Source organism: Ranitomeya imitator, chromosome 2, assembly GCF_032444005.1.
Source record: "Ranitomeya imitator isolate aRanImi1 chromosome 2, aRanImi1.pri, whole genome shotgun sequence".
Lineage (NCBI taxonomy): Eukaryota > Metazoa > Chordata > Amphibia > Anura > Dendrobatidae > Ranitomeya > Ranitomeya imitator.
Window position 1 is genome coordinate 63,239,564 of NC_091283.1, and position 15,676 is coordinate 63,255,239.

The 15,676-nt window shown below is 43.9% G+C and overlaps 1 protein-coding gene across 18 annotated transcripts in view; it reads right to left on the reverse strand.

The window, feature by feature from the left end:
- The window catches only part of ZNF185 (zinc finger protein 185 with LIM domain), a 140,314-nt gene that overhangs the window by 10,774 nt on the left and 113,864 nt on the right, over window positions 1-15,676 (reverse strand). For 12 of the 18 annotated variants that reach the window (XM_069746878.1, XM_069746871.1, XM_069746868.1 and 9 more), the window contains 8 exons: window positions 15,331-15,390; window positions 14,885-14,944; window positions 14,134-14,253; window positions 13,581-13,673; window positions 13,168-13,269; window positions 2,711-2,800; window positions 2,225-2,329; window positions 793-861 (listed from right to left, as the gene is read on the reverse strand). In XM_069746878.1, coding sequence (XP_069602979.1) covers window positions 793-861; window positions 2,225-2,329; window positions 2,711-2,800; window positions 13,168-13,269; window positions 13,581-13,673; window positions 14,134-14,253; window positions 14,885-14,944; window positions 15,331-15,390 — 699 coding nt within the window. The remainder of the gene's footprint in view (window positions 1-792; window positions 862-2,224; window positions 2,330-2,710; window positions 2,801-13,167; window positions 13,270-13,580; window positions 13,674-14,133; window positions 14,254-14,884; window positions 14,945-15,330; window positions 15,391-15,676) is intronic. The other 6 variants (XM_069746876.1, XM_069746879.1, XM_069746875.1 and 3 more) reach the window with 1 other exon arrangement.

Consider the following 15,676-nt stretch of genomic DNA (forward strand, 5'->3'; position numbering starts at 1 on the left):
ACTGCCATGCGTCCCCAGTAACATGCATGCCGACGTCAGCTGCTGGCCTCTGGTTGGCCGGCAGCAGGTATTGCTGTGTAGGGACCCGACGTGTATGTGCGCCACAATCAACTTAACTAGATGTGCGTGCAAGGATGCACATCCAGTTGAAGTTTCCACTGGGGTTGATGGACCACTCACCCTCACAGGCCCAGTCGTGACATCTGCTACCTCAGTCATTATGATCCTGCTCTGCTACCTGTCCATCGTCTTCAGTAACTCTGCTATCTGTCTGAGGTCTTCAGTAACTCTGATGTCTGCCTAAGGTGTACAGTAAATCTGCCTAAGGTCTATAGTATCTCTGCTTTCCATCTGTGGTTTCGAGTACTTTGATAAACGTCTAGTTTGCATCCTACATGTCCATGTTCCGTGTGCTCCATTTGGCTGTTGCACCATTGACCATGGCCCGTGTGCCCACCTGGACCTTGGGCTTAGTGGATCCGCTTATCTGCGTGAGCCCGCTTTATGTAGCACAAAGCTGGATTCAGCAGAACAGCAGCATTTACACCAGGTAATAAAAAAAATAAATACCGTATTTATGACAAGTGATAGGTCCTCTTTAAAGGGGTTTTCTCTAATTATACATTGATGACTTATTCTAAAATTGATGCTACACATTAGACTACGGTCTGCTAAGAATGCTGATTCAGATGGGACAGGCTGAAATTCTATTGAATATATACACTTCAGAGATATGTAACATATTCATATAAATGTCACATTATCACGTAGAAATTACACTTTAAGTTTTACCCGGAGGTGGTTGGAGGTTTCATGCTCTCTCTTGAGTTCACATATTCCTTTACAAATAGCACTCCTTTGCTATAAAAAGAGAATAAAATGTCAAATAAGACAAATGCACAAAGACTCACACATTGTACCAGGCGTCACTGCAGACTTTAGGAGCTGTATAACCACCATTTACCAGCGCTTCTGATAACAAGCACTAGACGACTTTAATTTACAGAATGCTTTAAGGAGTTAAAAGTATAGATTCCTCCATTAACTATAAGCAAAAGTGTTTGCAGAGTGCGTCATATGCTCTGTAGGAGCCGGCATATCAATGCATTGCATGGTTAGATCGTTGGTTACTGTGTAATACTCAATGTCCCCTATGGGGGCACTGCTTGGAATTTGAACACTTAGTGTCAAGATCAAGACTACAACAAATTCCGATTGTATGGTGTAAGCTGACCATGCACATTCGATAGATTTTGGCTAAACAAGCGTTTGACTATTTCTCCCTACACTCCCCCATACATAGGAGCAATCGGCTCAACCTTCCCGTTTTCTCTATGAGAGAGTTGCTGCCAAAATCATCAGGCACCTGTTTAGCTCTCCCCCCAAAAGATCAAGTGATTGAATTCCTTCTGTCCCCAGACATAATCTTTTGGGCAACAGTTGGGAGGCCACCGTACATTAATTAGCTGGTTGGCTGATGCCACCTAAATTTCCAGGTTCAGCCGATTTCTATCTAATGTGTAAACATTGTTCAGAAAATTGTAGAAATATGCTGTAATCAAGAACCAGCCAAAATTTCTTGTGCCTCTTTGAAGCCTCCTCAGGTTTTATGATGGCCAAGATTAGTGAAGTATACATCAAGCAAAGTATAGTTTGTACAAACGATAAGACCATCAACAAATCGCACTAAACTGGGAGATCACAAGAAGAGTAGTGGTGCATGGTGGAAAATGACCAGAGAAAATCCAACCCAAGAGATCACATTTTTAGAAGACAACCTTTGGGTATTTCAAAAGATACTTCATATACAATCTTAAAACGATGATTTGGTGCAATGGACAAATTTGAACATTTCAACCCATTTTTATCTGATGAGTGTGGTCAGATTTAGGGGCCCCTGTACACAATGGGTAGCTGTTGGCCACACGATGGTTTGGCCGATTGTTTCCACTATACACAGGAGCGATCGCTCGGAGGAGCGCTCATGGGTTCTCTAGGAGAGAGCCACTGCCAGACTTTTTCTGGTAGCGTCTTATCCTGCAAAATTGAACTGGGTGGATCCTTATCTCCTCCGACATCATCAGTCATGAGGCCCTCATACACATTAGACTGTCCGTATCGGCAGGTTTGGCCGACGTCTGTGTAATAAGTATCGGGTCCCTTAGGTTGGCCATGACTAGGAACCAGGGCACATGGGTTGTGTGTAATCTGAAGTGAAGCTTACTTGGATGACTGAGGATCATACTGGCTGGCATCAGAGGAAGAATTCTCATATCTCGTCTCCACGCTGGTGGTTGTGGTGGTCTTTTCTCTGGAGCTGGATACAGTCCTGGAAATAACAAGAGTCAACTGTTGATTGAAATCAACTGAAAAACCTACCATCACTCCATCTTGCATTCCTTAGTAAGCACTTTTACAACATAGATAAGGTTTTGTGCACTCTGGCCTGATGGCTGCATAGGCCTTTATTACAAGATACGTCTTGGAAAGAATCAAAGACTGAGGTTGTTGGGTTGCAGGATTTACTATATATTGGGTGACGGCACTATATATACAGTGGATGATGGAATTTTGTTTTTCCTTGACCGGTTGCTTTAGGTGATGTGTGTAAAAAAAAAAAAAAAGAAATAGAATGACATTTTTTTTTCATTTTTACATTATTTTTTCATTTTTATAAATGAATGGGATGATCCCTTCTCAGTTCAATTACCGTGTGGATCGGTTGTTGGAGTCGTCCATATATTCTGTGTATAAAGGATCCGTAGAGCGAGTTGTAGTGACTGTTGTACGTGAGCTGGATCTAATTAAAAGACCACAATTATCATATTCAGACATGTCGTCTACACAAGGTACAGTATCCTCCATGATCATTATGTGTCCTTACAAGAGTATTGGAACACACTGATCCATAAACAGGTTACTAAAATGCAGAAAAATAAAAAAAACTACCACAATTTAAGTATTACAATAAATTAAAATAAAGGGTATGGCTACAGAATAAGGAAAAGGCATGATGGTGAAATATATCATAAAATTAATTTAACTGCATACAGACTGGTGACTGTTCAGAATAGACTAATTTTCTGTTGCCTCTGAGCTAGTGGGTGGATACTAGCTGCTATGATGTCTCCCATACACAACACATACATATACAAATGGATTCCTGCTCTTCTTTCTCTGTGGAATACGAGATAAAAACAGCAGCAGCAGCATGGTGGACATTTTACTGCAGTACTGAGCAATGTAGCTGTGAATCTAGCTCAAAAGGGAAATTTGCTTAAAGCTGCAGTACACTCTGCCTGTGTCTCTACCTTTGTGAACATAGATTGTCACTGTTCTGCATGCCCCTATCTTCCTAACATTTCCCCTCTCCATAAACTTTAATAGGATCTGTAACCTGACTCCTCATTGTGCTGGTAGTCGGTTTTGCTTTGACCAAGACGCATTTGAAGCTTTTTTCAGAGTGAATGATCAGTTCGTGACTGAGGAGGGAGTGGAATAATTGTCTCATAAGTGGAGAAATATTTACATTTCTCTGAAATGATGTATTAAAAATTTTCTTATATTTGTTTGTAATCTCGATTTATGCCAATGACAATTTTATGACTTTAAGATGCAATCATTGACCTTTGGGGCGTACAACGAGGGATCAGTACACTATGATAATAAAGTAGCAGTGAAACATTTTTTGTATGTATGAAATGAAATCTTTTCCCTATTAGAAGAGAGTTTGCTCCGCTACATTAAAGTCAATTTTCCGGTTTGGAATGTAATTAGCTCGGATAATCATGTAATTGCTGCTTATTAATTGTTCTTAAATAGATAAGCAGACGGTCAGAAGACACTGTCTAAGGATGATGACATGAACGACTCCCTATTCCAGAAAACGTCTCGATGTATGTCCTTGCTCTTGAAGGTCCTCTTACAATGGAAAGCCTCTGCACAGCTCTCATGGCCAGGCCTGTACTTATGGGGATAATCTATGTCTGGCCACGGCTTCCCCCAATAACTAATCATTGGGGTTTCTGAAACCCAACTTATGGTCAGCTGACCCTGGAGGTTCCCATGAAAAAAGGGTGCGATGACCCCTATAAAAGTTCTAGTTGGCTGTTTTTTGTTTATTTTAAGGTGAGGACAAGCAATATCTTCATCATTATAGTGTAACTAAACTTCTGCAAAACTTTTGATAGGTCGTAGAGAAGTTTTGATAATCAGGGGTCAAAGGAAAAGCATGGAGGGTATTATAAAAGTAGTACTGAGCTGTGTTACTGTGAATCCAGCACTAGGTAAATCAGCTGTTTAAAGCTGCGCTGAGTGCTCTTCGCTCCTCCTCTCTAAATAATAGAATGTGTAACCTGAACCCTTTGTAAGCTGACAGTCCTTATTTTGACCAAGTTGTTTTTGAAGTTTTTTTTCTCAGATTAAATGATGAATTCGGGAGGCAAGGGGAAAGGAAGAAGTGGCTCATAAGTGGAGAAAGAAGCAGTTTTCACTGATAAAATATATTACAAAGTTATATTTGCTTATATGATTGATTTATGAAAAGTTAGTTGAATTGATAGCAACTAATATATTTCAAAAATGTATATTTATTGGGTTAGTCTTTGGATTCATTGGGAAATGCCCTTTGCGATGCATAAAAATGAGTCCTGTGTGTATCTCCTATGCAGATCACGCGTTGTCTAGTGAGCCCCGTATACCCTCACGTCACCCCCAATAATTGCAGCTTTTACGTGGAGACAGTGATGAGAGGAGGCAGTAATGTCATGCAAACGTTTCACGCTTTTCTCTGTATTCATGAGATGTGATCGAGGTCACACAAGGTAAAAGAGCGGGACAGACAAAGAAAAAGTATAAAACGGGCATATCCCTAATCAATGCTGACAAGCTGGAGAAAGCTCCGCAGTCCTGGTAGACGGAGCCGCCGACCGACCGCTGTATGTTAACCCCTGAGCTGACTTACAAAAACTACTGTGAAGATTACTAAACCGCCCGTGAGAAAAACATCATAGGGTAAATGCCTCCATAATTCAAAAAATAACAAGGAAAAGAAGAATCAAATAATACTTTAAACCAGGGATAACTTGTACAATACATAGCCTCAGGGGCGGACTTGCCATTGGTGCAACCGGGGCAGTCACACGGGGGCTCCAAGAGATCAGGGGGCCACATACACCCCCAATAGCATTATATAATAGGAATGGTGCATTATGTTGAGCCGTTAGGACTGTAAAGGGCCCATATCCTGTTCTTGCACAGGGGCCCTCTTATGTCTGTTTCCCCTCCTGTATAGCATTAATAGTACAGTTTATTATAAAATTATCTCATTTGAAGGTGTAGAAACATTTCATAAATAGGGTCTTCCAAAGGTCCCCTGCTAACTATGACTGGGCCATCAGCACCACACACAATCATGTTGTGGGGGAAAAAAGGGGCATTGGGGGTTGGAAGGGACACCTTCCCTTGTTCCCATCCTCTTAAATGCTGCTGTCACGATTGATAGGGTCACCTCGGAGGTCAAAACTGCATCGATTACACCAGGTTTACATGAGTGTATTTCATGGTTCGTATATAGACTACAATGCCCAGACTGACCGCGGTTCTCCCAACCCAAATATATAGCCTCATGGACACATATGACCAGACATTGCTGTCCGTACCCAGTCCTGGAAATACGCTTGTGTGAATTTGGCCTTAGATACGGCCACTAACTGTATAACCAGAGCTGTGGAGTCGGAGTCAGAGTCGTGGAGTCGGAGTCGTTGTCATCGACATTGAGGAGTTGGAGTCGGAGGTTTGGCTTACCGACTCCACAGCCGGCACCCACACTGTAGGGATGGTTCTCAGCGCCAGAGCTCGCTCCATATACCCTGCTTTGCCTGGTCCTAACTAATATACAAAGTATATAGAGAATTACGGCATTTTTATTAGACGATCAGACCTGGTTTTTTAGGAGTTTTTTTACGCACAGTTTTAGTAACAATCTTCTTTATGAATAATATGGATTCAGGAATGGAAAGAATTTACTAGACCCACAGAACCTGCTATTACGTGCGTGTTACCCTTCTTTTGTATTAGTAGCAGGAGGAGGAGGTCTATACGTTGCCATACGTTACTGCTGGATAAACAATGGGATCTAAGCCACATCACCTTTATTACAGCAGAAAGAATTTTCCTGACTGTGATATACAGCTGAATGTGCACATAGCGCTAGTCTCAGGGCGATTAATCATCTACATATCGTACAGTGGAGAGCGCTGGTAGAACCAGTTCTCCGATGGAGCCACCTCCTTCAAAAAACAGTGGACTGCACCAACCCCAAGCATGCTGGGAATGCTGAAAACCCACATAGAAGTGCAAACTGGGAGCCACACACAACTAGAAATGTCTAATGTTCTGCCTCGGGACCCGTCACCTCCCTTCAGGCACTCATCTTTGGGTTAGACCTCTCCCTTTGTTAAAATGTTAGAAGAATTTATTTGGGGTAGACGGAAAACATGACTTTTCTCTGATGATTGTGTGTAGGTGCATGGAGTAATGTTGTCAGAGCTTCCTAGTGTGTACGAAAATTTACTAATGGGTTTCTGCACTTGGACAATCACAGGTGGTCCCACTGCCGGGGTTCTAAGTGATGATCTAATCTATGAAAACACCTGGTGCCAAATGTTCACCACCGGTGGAGAATTTAAGAAGTTAGGGATAGATGTCTAACGCAACCCCCACCATTCACTAAAACAGAGGTCCCTATGACAGAACTCCAGCTATAGCCATCAGTGCCACAGACAATAAATGGAGTGGCATTGCACTTGTTATAGGGAATTTGTTAGCAGGATTTCACTACTGTGACAAAACACTCTGGGATCGCCTTTGCTGGGGTCAATGGACACGTGGTTTGTGCATTGAATCTGAGGCGTACAGCAGGTTTCTGAGCAGGCTGACCTCAGGTCAGATTTATTAACGTGAAAGCAACACAAAAAACAAAACATAAAAATAAACCCTAGCCTGTCCGGTACTAACTAAACAAATACGTTGCTATCTCAACAACTGGGGGGGCTTCTCCCACCCAGCTAACATCATACAGATCTTGAGCAGAGCTCTTCACTCACGTTTGTCTCACACAGGCAGGCAATCTGTGTGCCCCAGGCAGACACTGGAACCACCCAGCTGGTCATCTTTTATTCCTGCAATCATTAACCCATTAGCACCCTGAAGATACTGAGTGGCCTAATTCACATAGGACAAACACCTGGGCGAGATATACCTGCCTCCATCTACCACACCAGCATGAGTCTTACATATCCCCCCCCCTTGCTCAGACCACTCCGGTCGAGCAAGAACACTTTTGAAACAGTGCACTCGGGATAGGGCATCGGCGTTCCCCATCTGAACCCCAGGTCGGTGCTCCACCGTAAAAGAGTAAGCCTGCAGGGCAAGGAACCACCGGGTTACCCGACTATTACGGTCCTTGTGGAGGTGCATCCACTTGAGAGGGGCATGGTCTGTGACCAGCCTAAACTTCCTACCAGCCAGGTAATACTTGAGGGAGTCGAGAGCCCATTTAATGGCTAGGCACTCTTTTTCAACCACGGCATACCTCTGCTCATGTACATTCAGTTTCCGACTGAGATAGAGGACCGGGTGTTCGACTCCGTCCCTCACCTGGGAAAGTACAGCTCCGACACCAGTATCAGAGGCATCAGTTTGTACCACAAACTCGCTGCTGAAATCAGGAGTCACTAGTACGGGCTGAGAGCACAAAGCCCGTTTCAGGCTGTGGAAGGCCTCTTCAGCAGCTGAGGTCCATTTTACCATGACGGAACCCTTCCCCTTGGTAAGATCCGTCAACGGAGTAGCCATGGCTGCAAAATTGGGTATGAACCGGCGATAATAGCCGGCAATCCCCAGGAAAGCCTGCACTTGTTTCTTGTTCACTGGTTGTGGCCAGCCCTGAATTGCCTGTATTTTGTCGATCTGGGGTTTAACCACTCCTCGGCCAATCACGTAGCCCAAGTATCGGGCTTCTTCAAGCCCGATGTGGCATTTCTTGGGGTTTGCCGTTAAACCTGCATCTCGCAGGTCATCAATCACCGCTTGTACCTTCTGGAGATGAGTTTCCCAGTCCATGCTGTAAATTACGATGTCATCCAGGTAGGCAGAGGCGTACTGTCTGTGAGGCCTCAAGACTCGATCCATCAATCTCTGGAACGTTGCGGGAGCTCCGTGAAGTCCAAACGGCATATAGACATACTGGAACAGACCTTCCGGTGTAGCAAATGCCGTCTTCTCTCTGGCCGCCTCGGCCAGAGGAATCTGCCAGTACCCCTTTGTTAAATCCAGGGTCGTAATGTATCGGGCTTTACCAAGCCGGTCGATCAACTCATCGACCCGGGGCATAGGGTACGCATCAAATTTAGAAACTGCATTCAGTTTCCTAAAGTCATTACAAAACCGGATGGAGCCATCCGGTTTAGGTATCAACACAATTGGACTGGACCAGGCGCTGTGTGACTCCTCAATGACTCCTAAGTCCAACATTGCCATCACTTCCCGGGAGACAGCTTCACGGCGGGCTTCCGGAATCCGGTAGGGCTTCACATGAACAGTGACGCCAGGCTCTGTGACAATCTCATGTTTCACCAACTTCGTCCGGCCAGGTTTTTCGGAGAAAAACTGTTGGTTCTGTAACAAAAATTGCTTAACCTCAGATTTTTGTCGTTCTGAGAGAGTCTCAGCAACCTGCACCTCTGGTACAGTAGGTGAACAAACCGGACGGGGCAGATCCGCCGTTAGGGCAGAGCGGTCTTTCCAGGATTTTATCAGATTCACATGATAAATCTGTTCCGGTTTTCTCTTACCCGGCTGGTACACTTTATAGTTCACTTCACCAACTCTTTCTCGGACCTCAAATGGGCCCTGCCATTTCGCCAGGAATTTACTATCCACCGTAGGGATTAGGACCAACACCCTATCGCCGGGTGCAAATGTACGGACCTTAGCGCCTCTATCATAACTTTGCCTCTGGGCTCCCTGGGCCTGTAACATATGGTCCCTAACAATGGGCATGACAGCGGCAATACGATCCTGCATTTGTGTTACATGGTCGATCACCGTTTTAAAGGGAGTGACTTGACCTTCCCAGGTTTCTTTTGCGACGTCCAGCAGTCCCCGGGGACGACGGGCGTACAACAGTTCGAAAGGCGAAAATCCTGTGGAAGACTGGGGAACTTCCCTAATGGCAAACAGCAAATAGGGTAACAAGTAATCCCAGTTCTTCCCATCTTTGTCTATCGCCTTCCGGAGCATCTGTTTTAAGGTTTTGTTGAAGCGCTCAACCAGGCTATCTGTTTGAGGGTGATAGACAGACGTACGCAACGGGTCTATTTGTAAGAGCCTGCAGAGCTCCTTCATTACCCTCGACATAAAGGGAGTCCCCTGGTCGGTGAGTATCTGTTTTGGAATTCCCACCCGACTAAACACTTGTACCAATTCCTTGGCGATCGTCTTGGTAGCTGTGTTACGCAAAGGGACGGCTTCCGGGTAACGAGTGGCATAGTCCACGATGACGAGGATATGTTGGTGCCCACGTGCGGATCGGGGAAGGGGCCCAACCAAATCCATCCCAATTCTCTCAAAAGGGACCCCGATGATAGGAAGGGGTACCAAAGGGCTACGGAACTGAGATTTAGGGGCCGCGATTTGGCACTCTGGACAGGACTCACAATAGTTACGCACATCACAATGTATTCCAGGCCACACAAAACAATGCAATATCCTTTCTGTGGTTTTCTGTACCCCCAGATGTCCCCCCATTATATGTCCGTGGGCCAAATCCAGTACCTTCCGCCGATAAGGTTTGGGTACCACTAACCGTTGCCCTGTGTCTTCCCCTTTTTTTTCTACCTGGTAGAGCAAATCATTTTCAAGAACCATATACGGGTACGCTAGCCTAGTGTCAGGTTCTACGGGTACCCCATCTATCATTTTTACATTTTTCCTAGCCGGAGTCAGGGTAGGATCTTTCATTTGCTCGCTGTGGAAGTCATCCACCTGGACTCCCAAATCTGGCAGGCAGGGTGCCGGATGGCTGTCTGCCTCCGCCTCTCGCTGAGGTTCCTCAGTTTCCTCTGTTTCCCCCGCCATGACGGAGAAGGGGTACTGAAGGTTAGATTCACTAACCTCCCCAGCAACATCTTCCTGTGGGGTCTCCTCTAGGGACTCGGGACCTCCAGATGGCATGGGAGAAGATTCACGGGTACAGCTACCGTGAAGGAGCAACTGATTCTCCCACAACTGCCAGAAATAGGGAAAATCCCTTCCCAGGATTACATCCTGTAACAATGCGGGAACGAGTCCCACTTTGTGCTGCACTGACCCATAGGGAGTAGAAATCCATATGACCGCTGTTAAGTACGAGCGGGTGTCACCATGCACACACGTCACAGAAAACTTGTCAGACGGACCAGACGGAAGTGCCACCAGACTAGCTTTCACCAGAGTCACCACACTTCCAGAGTCTAGTAATGCCACAACATTTTTCCCATCAACAGATAATTCACACAGGTGTTTCACTGTATCATTTTGACCCGCATTCACACTCACTAGCTGTGTAACCAAAGACATGCGTTTTCTAGAGTCTATAACGTCGCACTGCATGGGTTCAGCGGTAACAGGACAGTTCGCAGAAACATGACCCTTCTCATGGCTGCGGAAACACCTAACAGGTCCCCTACTGAGACCACCGTCCAATACTCTTGGTCTCGGAGTGCGAGCAGTCCCGGACTCCTCCCCCACAGTTTTAAGCGATTTTCCTTCACCCGTGGTCCCTGGAACAGTCTTACCGGTTCCACGAGGAGGAGGCACAGTCCGGGGTTTGGCGGTGTCGTCGGGAAGTCCTTCTGCCACGGAATAACGCTCGACCAACTCCACAAGTTGATCCGCTGTCGTGGGATTTCCTTGGCTTACCCACCTTTTCAGCGCTGGGGGTAGTACTCTCAGGTACTTGTCCAGGACAACCCGCTGGATTATTTCGGGTATTGTCAGTACCTCGGGTTGCAGCCATTTCTTTGTCAAGTAGATCAGGTCGAACATCTGAGACCGCGCTGGTTTATCTTGCTGGTATGTCCACTGATGTACCCTCTGTGCACGGACAGCCGTCGTCACACCCAGCCGGGCCAGGATCTCAGCTTTCAGCTTCTCAAAGTCCTGAGCGACCTCCGGGTCCAAATCATGGTAAGCTTTTTGGGCCTCGCCGGAGAGAAACGGGGCAATCAAATCGGCCCAACGTGCCTTCGGCCACTTCTCTCTCAATGCTGTCCGCTCAAAAGTTGTCAGATATGCCTCGACGTCATCTTCTGCAGTCAGCTTTTGCCAGTATCGACTCACATGGATCCTTCTGGACTCTGCTTCCGGGTCAGCGTCAGGCATGCTCACCAGGCGCTGCGCCACCTGTTGGAGAAGTTGGCGGTCTGCAACCGTCATGTCCAGTAACTCCTTCAGCTGTGCGGCCATCAAGCGATTAGCTTCGTGCTGTGCGGCAGTGGCCTGCTGCTGTACGGCAGTGGACTGTACTAAGGCTTTCACCACGTCTTCCATGCTGTCGCCTGTGCCACGGTATGCCCGCGTTCTCCACCACAATGTGACAAAACACTCTGGGATCGCCTTTGCTGGGGTCAAAGGACACGTGGTTTGTGCATTGAATCTGAGGCGTACAGTAGGGTTCTGAGCAGGCTGACCTCAGGTCAGATTTATTAACGTGAAAGCAACACAAAAAACAAAACATAAAAATAAACCCTAGCCTGTCCGGCACTAACTAAACAAATACGTTGCTATCTCAACAACTGGGGGGGCTTCTCCCACCCAGCTAACATCATACAGATCTTGAGCAGAGCTCTTCACTCACGTTTGTCTCACACAGGCAGGCAAACTGTGTGCCCCAGGCAGACACTGGAACCACCCAGCTGGTCATCTTTTATTCCTGCAATCATTAACCCATTAGCACCCTGAAGATACTGAGTGGCCTAATTCACATAGGACAAACACCTGGGCGAGATATACCTGCCTCCATCTACCACACCAGCATGAGTCTTACACTACCTAAACTATATGTGTATGAAGCCCTTGAAAAAATGAGTCCAGCAATACCTTTACATGATTAGTCCATTCCTCCGTTACTGAGAAATTAGCGTTTGAAGTGATAAGGAGAGCAATGGTAGACCTGAAGCCTCTGTCACTCCAGCTCTATTCACTCCTAGCACCGCCTCCTCTTGCTTGACTGACAGCCTCTGTGTGACCTCAGGCAAAGGAGCCATTAGTCAAGCAGGAGAAGGCAGCACTGACCGGTCAGACTTATTGACTGTTGTCATTACGACCAGTAGGAAAGTCAATCAGAAGAGGGAACATCTGTTTGGGCTGTGTGTACTCTCTGACTTTCCTATCTGTAAATTTGAGGTAAGGAAGGAGTGACATTTCACTTATCTCATACAGCAAAAGGACTGAAAGCACAACTTGGGACATGGACATGGATGACCGCATGGTGGAGGGATGACGCTCTTCTGGTATGAGTTTTACAAGTCTTTACCTTCCTGGGTATATACATATCCCTAAGTAAACTTCAGCCTAAATGCAGATTATTGAGGGCGGTAACTATAGGGTTGTTAAATTTCAATTTAGCAATGGGGACCTTCCATGAACCGTATAATGGTGACTCATATGAGTGCTTTGGTTTAATAAGATTCCAACGATGAACTGGTAATAGAAAAACTATTCATGTACTACACTGGAGTTATGCAAACAGATCTCACCAGAAAAAACATGCAACTATTGCATCCATCAATACTTCATCGTTACTGGTGTCACATCTAGTGAAAGTTTTAGACACATCTAAAATCCTACATACCAGTACGAGGACATTCCTGTAAGTTTGTGTTGGAACATACAGTCAAACGGATCCCTACTCCGTACCGATGAGGACAAGCAACTACCAAACAGTTGGGTATCTGTGGTCAAAAGTTACCACATGCTTCAAGAGATTGGACGTTCTTGTTGTTTTTCTTACTAGCTTGATATCCACATGGAGAAATGTACTCTTCATAACTTGTGAATATAACCCAAAAGGTAAACCATATGGCTTTAGGAAACATTTTCGAGAAATTAAGAGATGTAAATTACCTGGATGGACCTGCTTCTAGCATTGTGTCTTCAAGAAGTTCTGGAACTCTGTATCTGGACTCTGTGGTGACTGTGGTGGCTTCACGAGGACGTGTGATAGGACTGAGATATATAAAAAAATACACCAGGGTCATCTATTAATTAATGTGGTCAACTGATCTTGTCATTGGCCCCTAGTAAGTGTTAACATCTACTCTTTTATTGTGAGCAGAAGAGGAAAGTACATTATTGTTTCATACTGTTAATCCATGTTAAGCTTACTTACTTGTAATTAACAGATTATGGTATAACGTGTTGTCTACAGCTAGACATGTGTGATGCCATAGTACAATAAGTGATCATACATACGGACATACATATTTATTAAGTCATTAGGTTGATAATAATACAGTAGTTAATGTGGTGGTAATAACCTTGGAGAGTTACTTCTCTGCTCTGGGGTTCGAGGGCGCTCAAATTCTGTCTCGGAGGATGAAAAAGTCACTCTTTTATTTCCAGAAGATGATCTGTTAACAAGTAAATCATACATATTTAACTATAAAAGGGAAAATATAGTAAGAGAGTACCATATTTTCAGCTATAAGTTATAGGTTGGAGTTAACTTTTTATCTCTGTCCCCAGATTTTTATTATTTGGGGTCCCGCAATTGGCTAGCTCATCCCACCTGTTTTTGTGCCAACTACAATACTTCAGCACGTTAAGCTATTAGTATGATAATTTGTGTTGCCCTCGGAAATTATATTACTTATGTAACAATTAGAATGGCTATTGAGAATGATCTGTGATTGATGAGCAATCCTGAGAGAGGGGACAGACCCCATAGCGGTACCCAAAGTAAGTATGATTGAATAATATCTAAACAATGACAAAAGCGTTTTTTAAAATGATGAAAGTGCTATAACAAAATAAAAAAATCTAAAAAAAAAAAAATCATTGCAGCTTAATTATAACATTGCTGCTTCTTACCGATTATTGCTGATATAGGATTCTGGTTCATCAAGACTCTCAGGAACTCGGTATCTGGTCTCGCTAACTTTTGTCTCATCCACAGAATTGATATAACCAGGCTTTGAAGGCTGATTGCTTCTGGAAATGAAAATGCGCATTAATGATTCAATTGAAAATAAAATGGATTTCAAAGAGTCAATGGATTATTTAGCTAAAATGGTAGCATGCAGTATTGTGTTATATTCCATAAGTTCTATTTATTATAATGACCAGGGCCCCAATCAGGAATACAGGATGCTGCAATTGCATATATCATTTAAATATGAAGGTGTGCAGTCCTCTACTTTGAACTTGGACCCTTTTGTTTTTGGGGAACGATTGATATTCCTGGTACAGAGATCAGCAGGTCTAAAATAGACACTTCATAGAGAAGAAATTATTTAATTATTTCTATTTTTTGTTCTAATTTTGCATGTTTCTATTATACTATTTTTCTTATTGCAACATTTGAAAACAGTTTGCTAAAATATCTCCATGTTATGTTCTTTATCATATTTCCATTGATCTCATGAATGTTGCACTTTATTTATGGTACTTTTTCTAGATTGTAGTAACAGCCCTTTGGAGATTCGTTGTGAGACCCACTACTTTGGAATATTACTTTTTACATTTTAGGCCATGACAAATTTATATCAGAATAACTAGTTGCTCCAATTTGTTATATTTTCATTGCACCCTATAATAATAGATGTAGTACTAGTAATAATACCTGTTACTGTTCAGCTCTGGGGAGATAATAATGAGCGGAGGTTCCCCTGCAGACTTCTCACTGACAGCGTAAAGTGAAACATACAAAACTGTCTTAGCATTATGTATTTTTAGGAATCAAAACTTAAATCCAGCTATTAGTGTATTCTGTACTAATGAAAAGAAGAAAAAGGAGCTCATACAACCTTCCACTGCAGTTGGTTGAATGATTAGCTTATTCCTCCCGATTTCCCATACACATGACCACTCAGCCTGTGTATCTCCTGAGCCTGGCTGTAAGACAACTGCCTGCAGCAGGAGCCTCCCCCTACTCTGCCCTGTCTGGCGTAGGTAAAATCAATGGAAACTTCATCATCTTGGGTTAAGTCCTAACCTCTCATAGCAAAACCAACCTGTGTATTCAATGGAGGATTTCTGCAACACTGTTTCAGTGTTTCATGCACTCACCTGTCTTTGTTGGCTTGACGGGGCACCGGTGTTGGGGTGATGGTTCGTTCCTTTGCTATCCTATTAGACAACAAGGAAATTAAATAATTACAATTCTTATTCTCCTTTTGTTCCAAAGACAAAGGACAAAGTAAAATTTCCCTGACTCACCCATTGATTTTTTTTTTATCACCATCTGTGACTAATGGGTTTGATATTTTTCCTAAAGACTATAAAATAATTATTTTGGTTATATATATATATATATATATATTTATATATATATATATATAATTCTTCTTCATTTAGCTATATCATGAGTTTGGGAGGTGCCATGTCTGAGTCTGATTTTGCTAAATATTACATT